The sequence below is a fragment of the Haemaphysalis longicornis genome, unplaced genomic scaffold (assembly GCF_048455015.1).
Source record: "Haemaphysalis longicornis isolate Haplotype H1 unplaced genomic scaffold, Haemaphysalis longicornis Haplotype H1 scaffold_8, whole genome shotgun sequence".
Lineage (NCBI taxonomy): Eukaryota > Metazoa > Arthropoda > Arachnida > Ixodida > Ixodidae > Haemaphysalis > Haemaphysalis longicornis.
In genome coordinates this window covers 44,400,669-44,418,719 of record NW_027526445.1, presented here as the reverse complement: position 1 = coordinate 44,418,719, position 18,051 = coordinate 44,400,669, and the positions used below count along the sequence as shown (strand labels likewise).

The 18,051-nt window shown below is 45.1% G+C and overlaps 1 protein-coding gene across 1 annotated transcript in view; it reads left to right on the top strand.

The window, feature by feature from the left end:
- LOC144148161 (uncharacterized) overlaps nucleotides 1-11,976 on the top strand; it is a 61,427-nt gene extending 49,451 nt beyond the window's left edge. Inside the window, exon 12 of the mRNA XM_077679743.1 lies at nucleotides 11,602-11,976. Within this exon, the coding sequence (XP_077535869.1) occupies nucleotides 11,602-11,847 (246 nt within the window). The 3' untranslated portion in view covers nucleotides 11,848-11,976. The remainder of the gene's footprint in view (nucleotides 1-11,601) is intronic.
- The last annotated feature ends 6,075 nt before the right edge of the window (nucleotides 11,977-18,051 follow it).

Below are 18,051 nucleotides of genomic sequence, written 5' to 3'. Positions count from 1 at the left end.
CAAAAACAGGACAAGAAGATAAGGGACGACACAGCGCTTGTGTCGTCCTTTCTTTTTTTTCTCCTTGTCATGATTTCTTCTGCGCTACCATCATGAACATACTCCAAGTCGACCAATTCGCTACATTCTTGGCATTAAAATTCTCATGTGAGTCGCGGGTGCACTCCATACAGACGTTCCAGCACCAATCAATGTGTCATCGTGTACTGCAAATCTTTTTCTCATGGTTATCATTCATCAGTCACACGGCCGTGGAAATGATATTAGAAAACAACATGTTTTTGTTGTACAAAATATGGCATTGTTAGGTTGTTTATATAGAATAAAACCACATTTCTGACATTTTTTTTTCGCAAAAGGTTTGCTGTAAACAGTGAAAGCGTAGTAAATTATTATGGTGTTTCTATCACAGAAACTGTGTAGGAACCTGTAAAAACAATTTATTCCTTTTATGTAATGACAATGCATGTAGGCGGGCCAGTTGTACTAGTATAAGCCGACATTGCTCCGTATTCTTTAATAAGCAACATGTAAATAGGTAAACACTCAAAATGATTACTAAAAAAAACAAACATCGCCTATGTGCAGTGCTCTTGTAAAGCTACAACAATATTACCGTATTGCATACCCTCGCGCATTTTAGTGACTGAAAAATGCGCCTTTTTAATTTCCCGCTTAAACAATGTCTTATAAATTTGGTAAAAAAATTTCACGAAGCCGGGAAGAGAAATAAAACAATATGACTATATAAAAACGTTAACCATTGTTATTAGTAAATGTTGTTACTTTGCCCTAATTCAACACGCGGTAAAGAAATGGCTTACTACTGCTCTAATGCATACACGGGTCAGGCTTTAACCGATGGGCACCGTGGGTGCACTGGTGATCATATCCAACTACTATATAATTTTACTGGGGGACTTCTTGATTCCAGTAGTGTACAGAACTTTCGTGAACGTGTCGGTCTTTAGTAAGTAGATACGATTAATAGAGAGTTTATCTCGATATTCATGTTAAATGGACCCTCAGCGAGTTTCACCCAGCATAATGACTGGGGAAGTGAGCAAACGGGCCCCCAGCTTTACACGCGGTAGTTCCAGAATTTAGGGTAATCCCCATAAAGAAAAAAATAAACTTCATGCAGCAAACGCACAAAAAAACAGAAAAGGCTGAAACTTCCATGTCTCCCTATCTTTACCTTCAACGTGGGTACGTGGTACTTACGCCTCATTTTTAACTAAATTTAGCCAAACAGGCACCGAAGCCACTTTTTTTTTGAAGACCTATTTTTTCGCTTACACACTGAGCGGTTTCGCGACAGATTCCTGGGGGCGCTCTCCCAGCCCATTAATTCCGAAGTTGAAATACATGGGAAGGCCCGCTATGACCTGCCGGCCTTGCCATCTAGAAATGGGCGAAAGGGGGCGATTGGAGTGATTGGGTGGTAATGTAGGGTAGCTGCGATCACGGTCAGAAGTTTCATCATCATCATCGCCACCAGAACGCCATCAACATTAGCCTCTTAGGTAAACTGCAGGACCAGGGCCTGTCTACCCGCTCCTGTACGACGCTGCCTGAGTCCATTCCTTGCCTCCAAATTTTCTTACTTCATCTATTGATCTAGTTATAATGGTCTTCCCCTTCTTCTAGGCTGGTCTCTCGGAAGTCACCCTTTTATGTTTGCGACCCACCGGTTGTGATATTGCCTCACTACATGACCGGCCTAATTCTGCTTCTTTATCTTAGTTTAAGCCATGTAAATCTTCCACTCGAGTTTGTCCTCTGAACCAGGAGGGTCGTTTTGTCCCTGCGCTTTGTACCTTTCATCTGTCGTTCGAGGCCTTTTCGAGCTGGCTTTATTTTAAAGATGATAGCCTTTCTTGGTCTAGTTAAACCCAGAAGTTTTGGTCTGTATGTATGTCTGTCTGTCTGTCTCTATCTCTCTTTGTAACTCGATTCAGCCACCCGGCTAAAGTAGAATCATTACTCAGCAGTAGTCTTTATACTCACAGCCAAATGTGAACGTCTAAGCCCGGTTTATATGTTCATACGTGTCAACTATGTTGAACAAGAAGAAGACATTACGCAAATGAAAGACAGGAAATTGGTACGCAAGGGATATTTACAGTGCTCCTTTATTAAAAATTCCAGGAGACTTGGTTTTTCGATCGCAAATGATATTCTACATCTACTCCAGAAAACCGCCGCCGGCCTGCTGTTGCCCGCGCCACCTCCTGGCGGCATATGAGAAATCACGCGGCAATAGCAACGAAAGGTTCTATTAGCTAGGTTCCACGTTCTGCTAGGACCGCACGTGGAGAACGGCCACATGGTTCTCTAAACCTTGAAGTCGGCCGCCTCGACTCACCCGCGTCTCCACCGTATAGCAGCGCTGGCATCGAGGAACCCCGCCTGTAGCAGTGGGACGCGGTAAATTCAAATCACCTTGAGCAAACCTTTAGTGTGCTTACCTTGGGATGAGCGCGACGGAACAGGAACAGCATGAGAGGTGAGCAGGAAAGCAAAGGGGGCATTTTCTTGGCAAATGTCTACAAAGACTATGGTCTTTTGATGACATTTGCAACGAACGGAGCAGATACGCGGCTGATATTTTCTTTCCACTTGTTCAGCAAGGCACAGTCTTTCCGCTTCCTACGTCACAATTAGCGCGCATTGGTTGTATACCTCTTTTTCAGTGACAGAGCTAGCTTACTGTTGATTTCTTCGGAATGCTTGCCCAGAGCACCCGCACCAATGCCTTTCCTCCAGCGGATTTCTCTCGAAGTTAGTGAGCAAACAAGTTGTCCAAGGAAGTTATACTCTACTAACAGTTATAGCGTTGCGCTATCTAAGATGAAAGGCAACTTTCTGAAGAATTCTAATACTTAGGATTTACTCATATGTATTTCTCATTCTACGGCAAAGCTTTCTGATTGTATTTCCCCAAGCATTTTTGAAGGTGCTTTGCCGACTAACTCCCCGAGGCAAAGTCGTCGGCAAACCTCCAATACCTCACTTATTCTCTCTTTATCAGAACTACAGTGTTGTCCCAATGTCCACTCTTAAATACCATCTCCAGAAATGCGGGAACAGTTTTGGCGAGTTGGTTCTCTTTGGGGTACGCCGTTTCGGATAGGGAATTTGTCGCCTTGGTTTTTAAGGATGACCCTTCCCGTAAATCCTTTACAAACATAAGGAGTTTTAGCAGCGGAGCTGTTGAAGCTTGGGCTTGGACCGGTGGCGCCGAAAAAATACCAATGAAAAACATGCACGTGGTGCTTTCTGGCGATGGGGCAGAGCGAGAAAGCAGCGCGTACCAGCAAAGAGCTGCGGGCATACGCTATCCTACCGACCTGACCACCCAGCTGACCTCAACTTTATGCGGGCCCAGCTTCCAGCAGCGTCGAGAGCTACTTCCGCGGCCAGGCTGAACTTTACTCGGGCAGCGCGCGGCAGAAATAATGTTCGACTGGCGCAAAAAGAGCGATAGCTTGGTTGAGGTGGCGTGCGGCCATGCGGGCAAAAAAGGCCCTTCGTACTTGCGTTTTTTCTCCATCAGAAAAGCAGCCACCGCGGCCTTGATCGAACTCGCGAACTTGGTCTCAGAAGCGCAATCGTCCAGCATAATGACGAATAAACTTAGCCGAACCAAGAATAAGCTAGGTTGGTCCCACGTTTCGCTCTTTGTCCAGTCCTCGCACCGATAGTGCGAAGCTGCCCCATTTTTTTTTTTTTTTTGGAAATACGTTTGATTTCCCACAACAAAATTTGATCAAAATGTGAAAGTTTGTGGCCTGGCCTAGGACGACGCTGTCGAAGCTATTCTATATAACATTTTACATGCTAGGCGCGAAAGGTAACGGGCCACCAGTAATTTTAAAAAATATGCGGCAGATTTGACCGATTTTTGAATAATAACTTTTGGTTATGCTCGTGTTGAATTGAAGCACTCAATTTTATGAGGCCTTTTTATTAAAAGCTTATGACAAATTGACATTTAAGAATGGCACGGAAGAAATGTTAAGGAAAAGCCTTTAGACATACAACAGGGCTATAAGAACACTAAAATTATACACGGAAAGACCAGGGGAGTCTTCGAGGTAGAAAAAGGAACTCTGTTCGAATTCTCCCGCAGGGTCGCTTTCGTGGACACGCCTGAATGCACTCACTATGCGAGCAAGCTCCTCATGTTTCTGCCATAAACACCCAAAATGTTTTGCAAGAAAGCTCGTTATATCTTCCCTTGGTCACCTTAATAAAGTGACTCGTACGAACAGGGGGGCAGGAGGAGGATTGGTCATATCTAGTAAGTGGCGGGTAGTTAGTTAATTATTGAAGTGGTAAATAAAGGAGTGACGCAAAAATAACCAGATTTATTCCTTAGGGTTGGTAGAGGCGGGATTAAATGATGGTTCCACATCTATCAGTTTCATTTTGTTCGCTTCTGTTCATTTTGCAGTGGTCGTGGTGGTGGTTATGGATTAAGAGACGAGGGAAGCGAAAAGAACTGGTGACATTGTTGAACTCACCGGAGAGTTCACATTCATACAACGCAGTCAAGAGAAGGGGAGTAGTGGTTTAAGTTAAGTGAGAGAGAGATGAGAGGGGAGAAGGAGGAGAATGGGGGAGAGCGTATGTCGTGTTGGTCTTGTTCATGGCTTGGCGGCTACAAACGCTCCGCTGTTCCTGTCACGACCATGAAGTTGAGGATGTGGTGAAAGACCTACCAACGGATGGCGTCAGTTTTCTTAGAGAATAGCAAGTCTTCCTGCTTGTGGCCTGCTGCACGGAGTTGCTGGAGTTCGGCTGTGAGTTCGCCCCTCGCGGTGTCATGCTGGCGGCAAGAGCACAGTGAGTGGTCGAGGGTCTCGGGCTCTAGGCAGCCGGTGCAGGTCGCCCGCCGTCCCCGGTAGTGCAGGAAGTCTCCCACGTTGCAGTAATTCAGCCAAAAGCGAAGCAGGAGCGACCGGGCGTCTCTGCTCTACGTGTGGAGATACATCTTCCTTCCTTCTCGTAATTTGCGTACTAATATAAGATCGGCCATCTCCGGAAAACGAAAATACTTGCGAACACAATCACAAAACGGACACATTCGTTACGACAAAAGCTCACTCCTACTAGTCAAAGGAATATTACTAATTTTGATCCGTTCAACAACAGCATTTAGGGAATTTCCGAGTCGACATACAATCTGACTACACGTTATCCGTTTGTTCTCCAATCTATTTTGTTGCAACCTCTTTTCGAGGGGAAAGTTAATGTGTTTTTCTTTTCTCCACAGTTTTTCTACCGTATTTAGGGTTGTGCATTTGACTCATGTCGCACGAAAACGTATAACGTCTGGGAGTCTTATCTAGATATCCCGTATTCCGTGGTATTTCAATGCTTCCAGCACTGCTGTTGTTCTTAAAGAATCAAACGCATTTTTGTAATCAGCAAATTGCATGTAAAGGGTTTGTTATATTCAGCGGGAATGTGAAATACTTGGTCGAGGGAATGAATTTGATGTGTTTTAAAGTATTCTTTCTAATCTGATCTGTTCCCTTGGTTGCCCGAAGTAGACTGTCGCTTAATCGCATAACTATTACCACGGTAAACAGCTTGTATACGACTGAGAGTAGCCTGATAGGGCTGCAAGCATTAAGATATTAGGTATCTCCTTTGTGAAAAGTTAAAATTAAGTTGGCGTTTTTTTCAGGGTGCGGGTACATTTAAAGTTCTTAGGCATACGGAAAATAGGCCAACAAGTCTTTGTAGTAAGTGTACCCCCTCATTTAAAAGATTCAAGTATATGCGTCCATCAGCTTCAGCTTTTCCTCTTTTCACGCCCTCGGAGGACTCTTCTACTTTTTCTTTAGATAGGATTGGGACACCTCTGTCAAAGCGGGTAGGCTGGGTAGTTTTCTCTATTTTTGCGTTGATTGGGTAACGCCTGATGTACGAGAGTTCAACCCCTTTCGTTCACTCGCCCATCTTGTGCGTAATCGGTACCCGGTTCGCTGGTGATGATGATGTTTGGATTTTACTAGCGCAAGGCCAACTAAGGGCAAAGAGCGCAAACAAAAGAAAATTTAGGAGATTGGCATGGAAGTAAAAGTGACGCATTTAATTAAAAATAAACAAAGTAAAACACAACGTGATGAAGATGACTGCTGTAAAGGGCCAGGTTGTCTAGATGCATGATAAGAAATGAAATGTAAACATTTTACGTTTGTAAGATACTCAAAAAGCATTTGATTGAATAATGGGCCCGTCTGATAAAAAGTACGATGACAATTGTAGATATTGCCGTGTGTATATATGTGGGAAGTGTTTGCGTCGTGTTATGTCAAGTGCCTTGCATTGAATGGGTATGTGGATTATGGATAGGCCCCCTCCACACCCACTCCACATTTGTCTTTGTGATCCATTCAGCAGGTTTTATTGTGTTACATGTGTGTGCCCTATCCGTAACCTCTCCGAGGCAACTTCTGTGTGCCTGTTGTGTGAATCGGTTGTATATCACCCCAAGTGTGGTTTTGTAATGGGTAGATTGTTGTCCGTCTGTTCACTCCAATGTTTTTACCATATTTTACGTAATTGGTGGTTTCTGTGTAGTTTGAAGTCGGTGTACGGTACTGTTATATGCACTGTGTTTGTGAGTGCAGCAGCGGCCATTTAAACTCTTATGTCCTTTCTCGTGATCCCTGAGTCACCTGGAACACAACATAGTCACCTGAAGGTTTGAGCCATATGCGGACATAATCGTCCTCAGAACCAGATTGATGATGTAATTGTTGGTCTTCTTTCCGGATGATAATGCATGTACAGCGCTTACTGAATCAATGCAAATAACAGATTTTCAAATACGACATTTCACAATCTGTTTCACAGAAAAAAAAATTCCATACGTCTCTGCTGTGAAGATGCTACAAGTTACATTCATGGCCTAAGAAGCTATAAACTTTGGTCCGTGCGCAGCACATGACACGGTGCAGGCAGTTTTGGAGGCGTCGATGTAAAATTCTCTATTCTGGTACTTATCCGGCAGTTGCAGAAAGGGCTGCATAATAGCATTTTTCAGTACCCTCTTTTTGTAGAGTTGGATGAAAGACAAGTCACACGACGCAGTGCGAAATGCCATGGTACGCTTAAAACAGTGGAAGATGATTGAAGTTGTTTATAAAGGAGACAATAAGTAAAGCCGCCTCCTCTGTTACTCTTTGTGAGAAGGGAACAGAAATGGACGGGCGATTTAAAAGGAGTTGTGATGTGGATGTACCCATAAAAATAGGTTTAAAAGGATGGTTATCGAGTGCTGAGATTTTACAAGCATATAAAAGATCAACTTAAGTTCTCTGGTACTCTAGGCACCATTTGTCACATTACACATACAGGCTTTGGATAGTGCTCGTACAGAAAACACCATACGAGAGCCGAATCCCCAAGTGCAGCACGTCGTCGAGCACTTTTAGCGCTGTTTTTGTGGGCGACCCGTAGGTAACACTTCCGTAATCCAAGCGAGACCCTACAAAATGGTATAAAGCCGCAGCAGGAGTTCTTCATCGGCACCGTACGATTGGTGTGATAGGACTTTCAGAATATTCAGTCTCTTTACACATTTTTGTTTGACTTGTTTCATGGGAGAGGTGAATGTGAGTTTTTCGTCTAACACCATAAACAAGAAACGTATGTTCTTTTTTTCTGGAATTGGGTCACCATTGAGTTTTATGTTAGGATCTGGCCTTATTTCGTGCCTCTTCGAGAATGCAACACTGGTAGCTTTCGGGGTAGTAGTCTGAAACCATTTTCGTCTACGCAGCGAGGAATTTTCTTTACCCCAAGCTTGACCTGACGTTCACATATGGACATGTTACCATATTTAAAAGATATTTGTACATCGTCCACATAAACTAAACAGGGGATTGATGGAGGCAATGCTTTCAAAAGACAATTCATCTTGACACTAAACCACGTGAAGCTCAAAACTCCTCCTTAAGCTACGACATTTACTTGGATGTGATTACCGGTTCGCGTCTTTGGGCATCCAAGCTGTCTTTCCGAATGGCCACCTTCATCTCAGTCATATTCCATCCCGAGACATCTACCTACGCCTACCACAGCCTTTTAATGTCACTAAACAAACACTTCCACTCTGGCTCTTTACGGACGTGATCTCGTCTGTGTCACATCCAAATACTTTGTACGTTGCCACGGGTACAAACATTATTTCAATAAAGCAAACCTAACAATGAGCGTTCATTTCCTCGTGTGAACTTTCAGCGGAACCGGAACAAATGAATCTCGTGCAGCAAATTTTTAAATTGATGTTTATTATGGTTTGGGTACCAAACAACTTACGGTCACGTGACAACAAATCAAATTGTGCCGAACGTACTCTTTTTGCAGCCTCTCTGGTATGCACACGAGGTGTTCTAAAGTGATTTCGGGGGCGCACTCCGCGTATTGTGGTCTAGGGAGCTCAAAAATACAAATAAGAATACCTAAAAAGAGTTTTTTACACAAATGTGCGAATCTGTAATTTTATTTCAAGCAGGGAAGAATATTATTTCTGTGTTGGATTTATGCTTCTGATTTTTATAAATATGTTTTTTTAAACGACGCTCGTGCTACTGCAATGTTAGTAAGTACAAAAATGACACGCCCAAGTACCGTGCAGCAAGCCAAACGAGGTACCGGGATAAATTTGAGTAACGAGAATGCAAAACCTCTAAACAGTTCCAGAGGGTTGGGAGAGGCGTGCCATGCAATGACGTCGGGGATGTCTTCTGCCGTGCTTCTATATTTGCTTCTCTATAGGCGTGGCACGCATGCGGGCACCCCTAAAAATGTTCCGGCGTTTTGGCAGCCGCCCCTTTCCACAGGTCCATAGGTACGATTTCCTGTGCAAGCGGGGGGAACTTCCCAAGCGTTGTAGTCCCACAGAAGGGCCGAGCGGCAGGCCAGGGAGTCACTTGTACCTATTTTACCTGTAGGTGCCCGGCGTACCCCAGGGCACACGAATGCACATGGTGCCTTCCACAGCCACAGCGGACGCTCAAATTGCAACAGCCATGGCAGGACATGCCACCAGACTCTTTCAACCCCAGCAATGCGGCAACACGGCAGGATGGCTGGGGCCCCGCCAGATGGACCAGCGTCAGGGGCCTCTCGCAAAGGTAAAGGCAGCTTTCCAGGCGCAAATTCCCCTTTCAAGGGTCCGCACTCGACCAGGGATGCCTGCACCATTACAAAAACCGTTAAAAAAACCTGGTAGCTCCCGCATACGAGGCGAGGGCTGCACCTCTTAGCCATCGCTGCGGTTCAACTTCAGCGATGGCTGAGTTACCGGGTTTGAATCCTGGTACCGCCAGGCAACCCCCCCCTGGTTTATTTCATGGGTACAGGCGTCCCTGGTCGAGTTCTGACTCTTGAAAGCAGAATCCACGCCTGGACATGAAGCAGCCTTTACCCACGCGGGTGGCTCCTGACCCTTGTCCATCTGGCGGAACCCCCGGCCATCATGCCGCGTTGCGCCGTTCCTGTTAGTGAAAGAGTCTGGCGGCATGTCCTGCAACAGGTGGCTGCGGCTTGAGCATCCACCGTAGCTGTGGAAGGCACCATGTCAATTCGTGTGCCTTGGTGGCACTGGGCACCCACCAGTAAAATAGGTGCAAGCGACTCCCCGGCCTGCCGATAGGCCCTTATGTGGACTACAACGCTTGGGAAGTTCACCCGGCATGCACGGGAAATCGCCCCTATGGAAAGGGGAGGCTCCAAAAACGCAGGAACGTCTGGCCGCAGCGATGGATCAAAGGTACTGCACTCGCCTCGTATGCAGTAGGTACCAGTTTCGAATCCTGGTAGCACTGGGCACCTACCGGTTTCTTTCATTGGTTGAGGCCTCCCTGGTCGAGCGCGGACCCTTGAAGGGGGAATGCACGCCTGGAAAGCTGCCTTTACCCTTGCAAGGGGCCCCTGGCCCCTGTGGATCTGGCGGGGACCCCGGTCATCATGCCGCTTTGCGCCATTGCTGCGGGTGGAAGAGTCTGGCGGCATGTCCTACCACACGCGGTTGCGAGTTGAGCGTCCACCGTTGCTGTCGAAGGCACCATGTGCATTCGTGTGCCCTGGTGGCGCCGGGAAGCCACTGGTAAAATAGATAGATGCGACGCCCCGGCCTGGCGCTCGGCCCTTGTGTGGGACCACAACGCTTGGAATGTTCACCCGGCTTGCACGTGAAATCACCCTTATGAAAGGGGCAGCTGCAAAAACGCTTGAACCTTTTTTTGTGTGTGCGCCGTCAAGTTTCCTTGTTGCTAAGACGAAGCCGCCTCGGTCCCGCACAAACCCAGAGACTCGTCACTAGTCACGTTGGGCTTAACGAGCTGGCGGGACTGGTTCACGCTGGCGCCCGAAGCAGCAGAGTACAAGACAAAGCAAGAGCTGTTTGATGTTCCAAACTGTGTCCAGAGAACGCAAAGTAATAGCTCGACGTGAAATACGTGTTCCCGCAGTCCCCTACGATCTACGTATCACCAGACACGACTGAAATCGTCGCCCGGCTTAGTAGAGCAGAAAACACTTTGGAGCTTACGTGCACGTGAAAGTGTCGCGATGGACCAAGTAGCGCGCGTAAGCTACTGAATGCCGTGCGCCCCTTCAGAGTCTGTCACTTGTTCAAGGACAACAGTAGAAATATTCTTGCCGATAATTGCGTCATACCAAAGTGAGACGGAAGTCATTTGTAAACAGGGCACGTAGTATTCGCCAGCTCTAGTGCCGACTAGACAGTGCGAGCACGGTATGGCTCGGGAGACGGCCTCGCCTGAAATTCTGCTACGATACGGTCATAATTGAATCAAAGTAAACGTGAAAAATTTATTTAAAATGAATATTACGTTTTTTTTACGATATACCGCGTTAGGGGCACTTGTGTCAACATCCGTGGGCCCAGTCAACTGCAGCGTCAGCCTCTTGCGATGCGTGTAACTATCGTTCGCAGCCGCGGTTTCATTCTCCGATTATGCGAATTTCTATAGTGCAAGGAGAGCCCCACCACAGAGTGTGAGTGCGAATAATAATATACCTGTGTAAGCCTCGTTCGGGGAACAGGTTTAAACGGGGCAGAGGACGGGCGGTGGGTTTTTTTCGGTGATTTTCTAGCACGAGGCACATGCGCAGGGAGAGCGGGCCTTGCTATGTGCGTTTCCAGTGTTTCTAAGCGAAGGCATAGCCCCGTCCAGTTAATATAGTCTATGATTGCTAACACTTGCTAGTAATCAAATATTCACATTATTATTTCGTTTAAGGACTGTGCACAGCTTAAACAGGGGCATTTTACGCCCTAGAGACGTGCGTTCACCAAAATGGCCCAGGATGCTAACACTTGCATCAACGAAGGTAAACATGGCGGAAAATAAATAATTATACATGTTTAGGGGTCCGTAACACTAAAGGGTAATACGTAAAGGGCTTCAATGCCCACCATTCTAACGTGACATTTTCCTGGGGATGACATTAGTGTCACCCGTTTTATGTGGCAAACGCAAACGGTATTTAGTGTTGAAATAACGGCCAAGGTTTGTTTTTCCAATGTACACGAGTCATTTCTTTCCGCAGATCACAGAGAACATGTTCTGTGCCGGCTACGACGACCAGCCGGTGGTCATGGATACCTGCGAAGGCGACAGCGGGGGACCGTTCGTGGTCGAGCTCCGGGGCACTTGGTACCTCGTGGGAATCGTGAGCTGGTCCCACCAGGGCAAGTGTGGCGTCCCAGGTCGGTACGGCTTCTACACGAAGGTGAACAACTACAACGAGTGGATACTGGACACCGTCAAGGCACGGAGATCCGGCACGAGCTAGAAGAGTGGATGCAGAAAATGTGGCACTTCATGCTTGCGCAAGTGGTGTAGACTGTACAATGTAAAGTTCTAGGTGAATTAGTGCGAAATGGCGGCAGCCTAAAGATTAAAAAGGTATTGCATATCCACACTTGTTGATTGCGTTTTATTTGTTGATTGTCGTTACCGGAAGTTACACGGAAATAATAATTTGACAGTTAGGTTGTGATTGAGCGATGGGCAAGTCGCGCAACTCGTTTGGTTTATGGCTGCAGCACATCGTGGGCATTCAATTGAAATAATATCAGTGTAGATGGCAGCGACGTTCGCTCGATTCTCGTCGAAGTGGAGGAATGCTCTCTGAGAACACTATCAAAAGGTTAACCAATCTACACAACGCAGAAAGATGTTGCGAAGGTGCCCAATAAAAGGCATTTTTAGCCGTCCAATTGTGTGTGCCGGTTGTGTTCTTCCATTTCTCAAATACGTGGTTTAAATGGCACCGCCCGGCACGTGATGCTGAAGTCTACACGTGTTTCTTGAGGGTTTCCTGGACGCAGTCATTGCTGACCGCGGAACGTTTCGCTGTGCATCTCCTCGACAACTTCAATGACGACCGTGGTGTTCCACCAGCTTGTCATTACGGAAATCTTGTCGAAAACGACGGCGATAGCGTTACCACACGTTGGTGAAGTATCTGGGCCCTCTCAACTGGCGCAACCCTTCCCCGCAGGAGCGATCAATACCTGCGACTGCTTGGGATGTGATTAAAGAGAAGACACAGCGAAGTACGGACTTCTGTGGGCTCAGCGGCACTACCCAGTGGGTGATGCTGAAATCTACCGTCTAGTTTATCCAGGCGTGATGATACAATCCCGTTGCTGTTCTAAACCACCACTTCATGGACGATAGCGGAGTTACAACATCCTGTGATTCCGGTATTCCTGGTGATAATGATACCGATAGCGCCATATCACGTCGGGGACCGATCAGGGCCCTCTGTCTACTGAAATATTAAGCATGCCCGAAACTCCCTGCTCAATATATGTAACGAAATGCTAGAACAAGTAGATTATAACGGCCTCGATTTGTTTATGTGTGGTGATCCGAATCACGAGAAAGACATCCGCCGCAGAATTGGTGTGAACTGGGGTGCATTCTTGTAAACACTCCGTGATAATAAACGTAAGGGACCCTTATACTTGAAAAAGAAAATATGAAACCAACGCGTCCTGACGGTGTTGACGTATAGTGTGGAAACTTGGCGCCATGTTAGAAATTTTCAAAGGAATCTTAGATGGGCTCAACAGGCCATGAAACGAATAATGATCGGAGTAACACGTAGAGACAGGAAATGAGCTACTGGGATCAGAGAACAGACTCGAGCAGAAACTAACATAGTTCAAATGAGAAGAAGTAATGGAATCTGGCTGGCCACGTAGTTTGGCAAAATGGCAATTGGTGGACTACCAGGGGAACGGACACGTGTTTGGCTCTTTGGGAGAAGGGTACGAGTTTTAGCGTTCTCTTACGAAGTGGCTGTGATTTTTTCACATTCTCTTATTCCACACTCACGTCCGCCGTCGACATATCTTCTTTTCACATGTTTTCTTTGTCCGCAATCATTACATTCATGTTGAACAAACTTCGTGGCGTCGTCCGCAGTTTTCCACTCCAACTGTTTAGCTCAATTGGATTTGCTGGTTCAACGTTCGCTCCTTGAGCTGCGTTCTTCTATTCGCTTGATCTTCTGAATACTGGCTTGCACGACTCGCTTTCACTTCTGCTGGGTCGCGCTATGTGACGCCTTATGCTTTGGGAGGTCCCCTGTGCTCACGAGAAACTTTTTACGCGAAGGTATCCCCATGGACGTTGAGGGTTGACCTAATATGGGACACGAGTCTTTCGTCTTAAAATTTGTTGACAAAGTCTCTGTCATCATGACGGCGCTGGACCCTTAACGGTGATATGTAGGGTCATTATTTCTGCCAAGCAACGAGCAACTTTTTTTTTCTAACCTGTGCACCGCAAACAATTGCAAATAAGACTATTACTACACAAGTTATCCCAAAAATAGCGAACAGAAAGGTAAATAGCGGTTTTCTAGTTTCATACTAGTTGTGTGGGCATATTTAATCAATAAAAAAACAAAGTACTGTTATTTCCTTCAAGTTCAATTTTCTAACTAAACAAAACGGCCAACAATATGAAACAATTGTAAGGTGTTTTCGCAAAAAACGTAAATGTTTTTCCTATAACTTCTAATGTCACTTGTATTATACAACTGATGAATGATATTTTGCGCTTTTTACTTCGTCGAGAGAAAAAAATTTGCTTTTTCAATTTTCGATGCTTGAGCAAATATCGATAATATTGTCGGGTTACAATCATGTTTTCGCATAAATCTGGAAGTATTGGGAACAATTAGGACCAAGCTTAAGCTTTAATAGCTCTGCAGTTAAAATGGTGAACGCGTCCTTAAAATGCACTTTGCATATTTTAACCATCCACTCTGTAACGGTTCAAGGGCAACATTATTAATAAATAAGTAAGTAACAATATAAAATGTCGGGTATCCAAAGAGGGTGTCCGCTTGCCGGTACGCTGCTTATCTGCCAGCCTGCTCGATAGATTTATTCAAGGAACCATGATTTTTAGACATTCTAAGCCCCCACATGAGCATGTCAGGAGGGGGGGGGGAAGCGAGGGGGAGGCTCAAGACGACATCACCGTGACACTCGATTGCACCCAAAGACGATGGTAGGCGGATGGGTGGTCTGCTTAACGGAAAAGCCTCCGCCAGCCAGGCAGGCAGCCCGCTTGCCAGAAGATTCAGTCGTGAATTCATGATTTGTCACCGGCTGTCCGGATGAACCACTTTTCAAGCATTTCCAAAGTATCTGCAATAATGCCTCAACGTGCACAAAGTCGCGCACGAAAGTAATTTCAGCAAGTAAAAACGTTATGAAGTAGCGGAAGATCGATGATGGGTTCACACATAACAGCAATACATGCAAAATAAACACAACGTCCTAGATTTTATACTGGAATAGAAAGTTTCACGAAATTGGTAGTTGGTTCATTGTTTGTTAAAAACAACACAATGGTCCTAATATAAAAATATGTCAGTAAAAACTTTGTGAAGTGCAAAAAAACAAGATATTTTTGTTTCTTTTAATAAAATGCCTACAAATGCCACTATTTAATGTACATTTCTGTTAACACGTTCGTATTTATAGTTGTGAACGCGAAACCTATCGAGGTTACCATTTATAAAGTGTTTATCACGGCATTTGAATAGAAATGTATGTTTTTTGTGTTGGGGTAGGGGTTTATCTCGAATCACAACAGAAGTATGCAGGCATAACTTCTGGCTATTCTTTCCTGCTTGTTTTATGACACCGTAAAACTGCATTGAAAGGTTTTACCATTCAACAACTTCGTCAACGAAGTATGTTGTCCTATTAGGTGAAAATGGCACGGGCAATTTACGCGTGGCTATACATGTGGGCGCGAAAGCGTTGCTGCCTGTATGTGTTAAAATGAATATGCGGATATCCTACCGCTCTGGTTTCACTATTTAACTATTCTAGGGGCTTGCTTCAGTGGCGTCAGTTTTGTTGCCTTGAAGCCTCGTTATTAGGACGCTCAGGATCGCAGCTTACAGAAATCCAAAAAAAAGCCAATTGCTGCCAAGTATCAGCTGTGTAGAATTCAAGCTTTCGCCTCTAGATATGCAAGTGGTTTCTTTTGAAATGAATACAGGTTGTGGAAAGACCTACACACCCTTGCCTGTAGAGCAAAGGCTATATATCTATTTCTATATGACGAATTCGCCCAAACACAAATATGGCGGACGGCATGGAGGCTTGTGGAGATTGACTGCATGCGCGAGTTGATTGCTCTTGGTGGCGATCAAATATTAATAAAAAGTTCAGGGTTTTAAAGTGTCTATTTGACCGTTTTAGGACTCTCATGGGATTACAGCGCTTTGGCACGCAGCGTGATCGTAAAGACTGCTTGCGTGCTAACTAAAGTTGAGAAAAATGTTAGTGGCTGCCCAGTAGCTCGGGGTAGGATGTAAGCTGTAGATACTTGAAGTACAAGAAGCTTCTTTTTGGAGGAACACCAGTTGGATGACCGGGAGGCTAGCAGCTGTGTTTTCTATCGTGTTTTCTTTAGAATTACGTCGCCTGTTTGCTTTGAAGGCGAGTATCCAACTTTTTGTCTTTTACTGCTTCAAGGTTTGAGGTCCAGCCCGTACTGCAACCCTTACAGTTTTGGTGCGGTGGCGTATGTTCCGGTCATTGCTCGAAAGAGCAGATGGGTAGCGCCGTTGGCGAGCGCACTGGAATCACGGAACTGCACATGGCAACACTATCGCGCTCATACATACCGATATCTGATGCTCAGCAGCCGTCGTTGCAAAAGATTCGTTCACTTGTGAACCACCATCGGCCTGTCAATTGCAATGCACACAAATTCTCTAACCCAATTCGAGATTGATTTTTCGCATTACCGAACACAGCCACAATAGAGTTTCCTGCGTCATTGAGGAACTGAGCTCTTCTTAGCGTTAAAAGGATGTTTTGGCATCTTGGTGCTGTGAATATTAGGCCACAAAGACGTAGTGATCATGGAATCTTTATGGTATTTTTGTAGGAAATAAAGAAAAGGAAAATTTTACTCAGGCATTCGGAGAAACAAAACTATCGATCACTGAAATTGCAGTGGCCGGTATATGCGGAGTAATGCAGGTGCACCAGAACTGACAACTTAACCGAAAGTTCATAAAACATTTGCCCTCATATTTTATTGGTTGGTTGTGTCAGGAAGGGTTGGTTATAAAACCCTGTGAAAGAATCATATGTATTTTAATATCTATATACAACCTGCGGCCGTCAAATGTTTCCCAGTAGGCTTTCCTTCCAATACCTATGTAAGTGAAGGGCCCATCACAGTTCCTTTTGAGAACGTCAGACACACAAGAGTACATTGTAGCCCACATATACTGGGCGTGGGCGGGAAAGCTAGCTTGTAATTCGTTAAAACAAAGTTTTTTTTTTAAGTTGTACTTTTTCTTCCCCACCAAGGTGTTGTGACGTGGCTCCGAAATACTCGCCATTTCGTAGAAATTGTTTTATCGAAAGCCGTTTTACCTAATATTTTCTCATCAAGCTGCATTAGATTGATTAGTTCCATCGCGCTCGCTGTAGGTGAAGCAAAGATAGACTACAGGTACACAAAACCCGCTGTGAATGGTGGTTCTGGGAACAAAACCATCACTTTTTCCTCCAAGGACCATCATTGTCCGCAGTTGGAGTGTGGTTGAAAATTGTGGGGGACACCTTTATCCTTCGGTTATATGAAACGTCGGCTGTGTAAAGGTCCCTTGCAATGCTCGCTACACCCCACAGCTTAAACATCCTCGCCAGCGACGGCATTCATAACTACCAAATCGGAATGGAAACTCAACAAAAAGATTTTGCCGCATATTTTACTCGTGTGTTGTGGTAGGAAGTAGTGCTTGTGAAACCCTTTATGGATGCACATGTTAAAGCCTTATATACAATCTTTGGTGTTATGTGCGGGAGACTTTCATCGTTGACTGGGCGTTATGAGCACATGATGATGGTGATTATGGTTTTACTGATGGTGATGATAAGATTGATGATGAAGATAGAACTTAATGCTGGCAACTACTCCCGGAAAATTCGCTTCAGCATTGTCGCTGCATAAAAATACGAGAACAAATTATTTTCTAAACTCTGTTTTGTTGAGGACACCGATGGCTTGCGTAAATTTTTCAGGATTACAAGAGGCATTTGAGTCCCTTCTCCTTTCCCCATACCCATACATCGAAAAAACCTTTTGGTGCATTCGAAAAAGTATTGTAGTGCTGAGTGTGACTTGAAGATTCAGAAGTTTTTGTGCAATTTTCGCACCTTCTACTAGCATATTTATACACTTTGTTTCAATACCCAACCGAAATGGTGCTGTGTGAACACCTTAATCGGCAATAATACCAATCAGAACCTTTCCGGCTGTTGGTGCACCATTTTAAATGGTTGTATAGACCGCTTATTTAAAAGCACTGTCATGTTAGTGTGCTGGACCTAAATTTTGGGGCTTCGAAGGCGAAGAATGGGTGTAAAATATTGAATACACCCTTTCACCGCCATTAAGGTTTAGAAATGTTTAGTTTGTAGATGAGTTTCTAAGCATT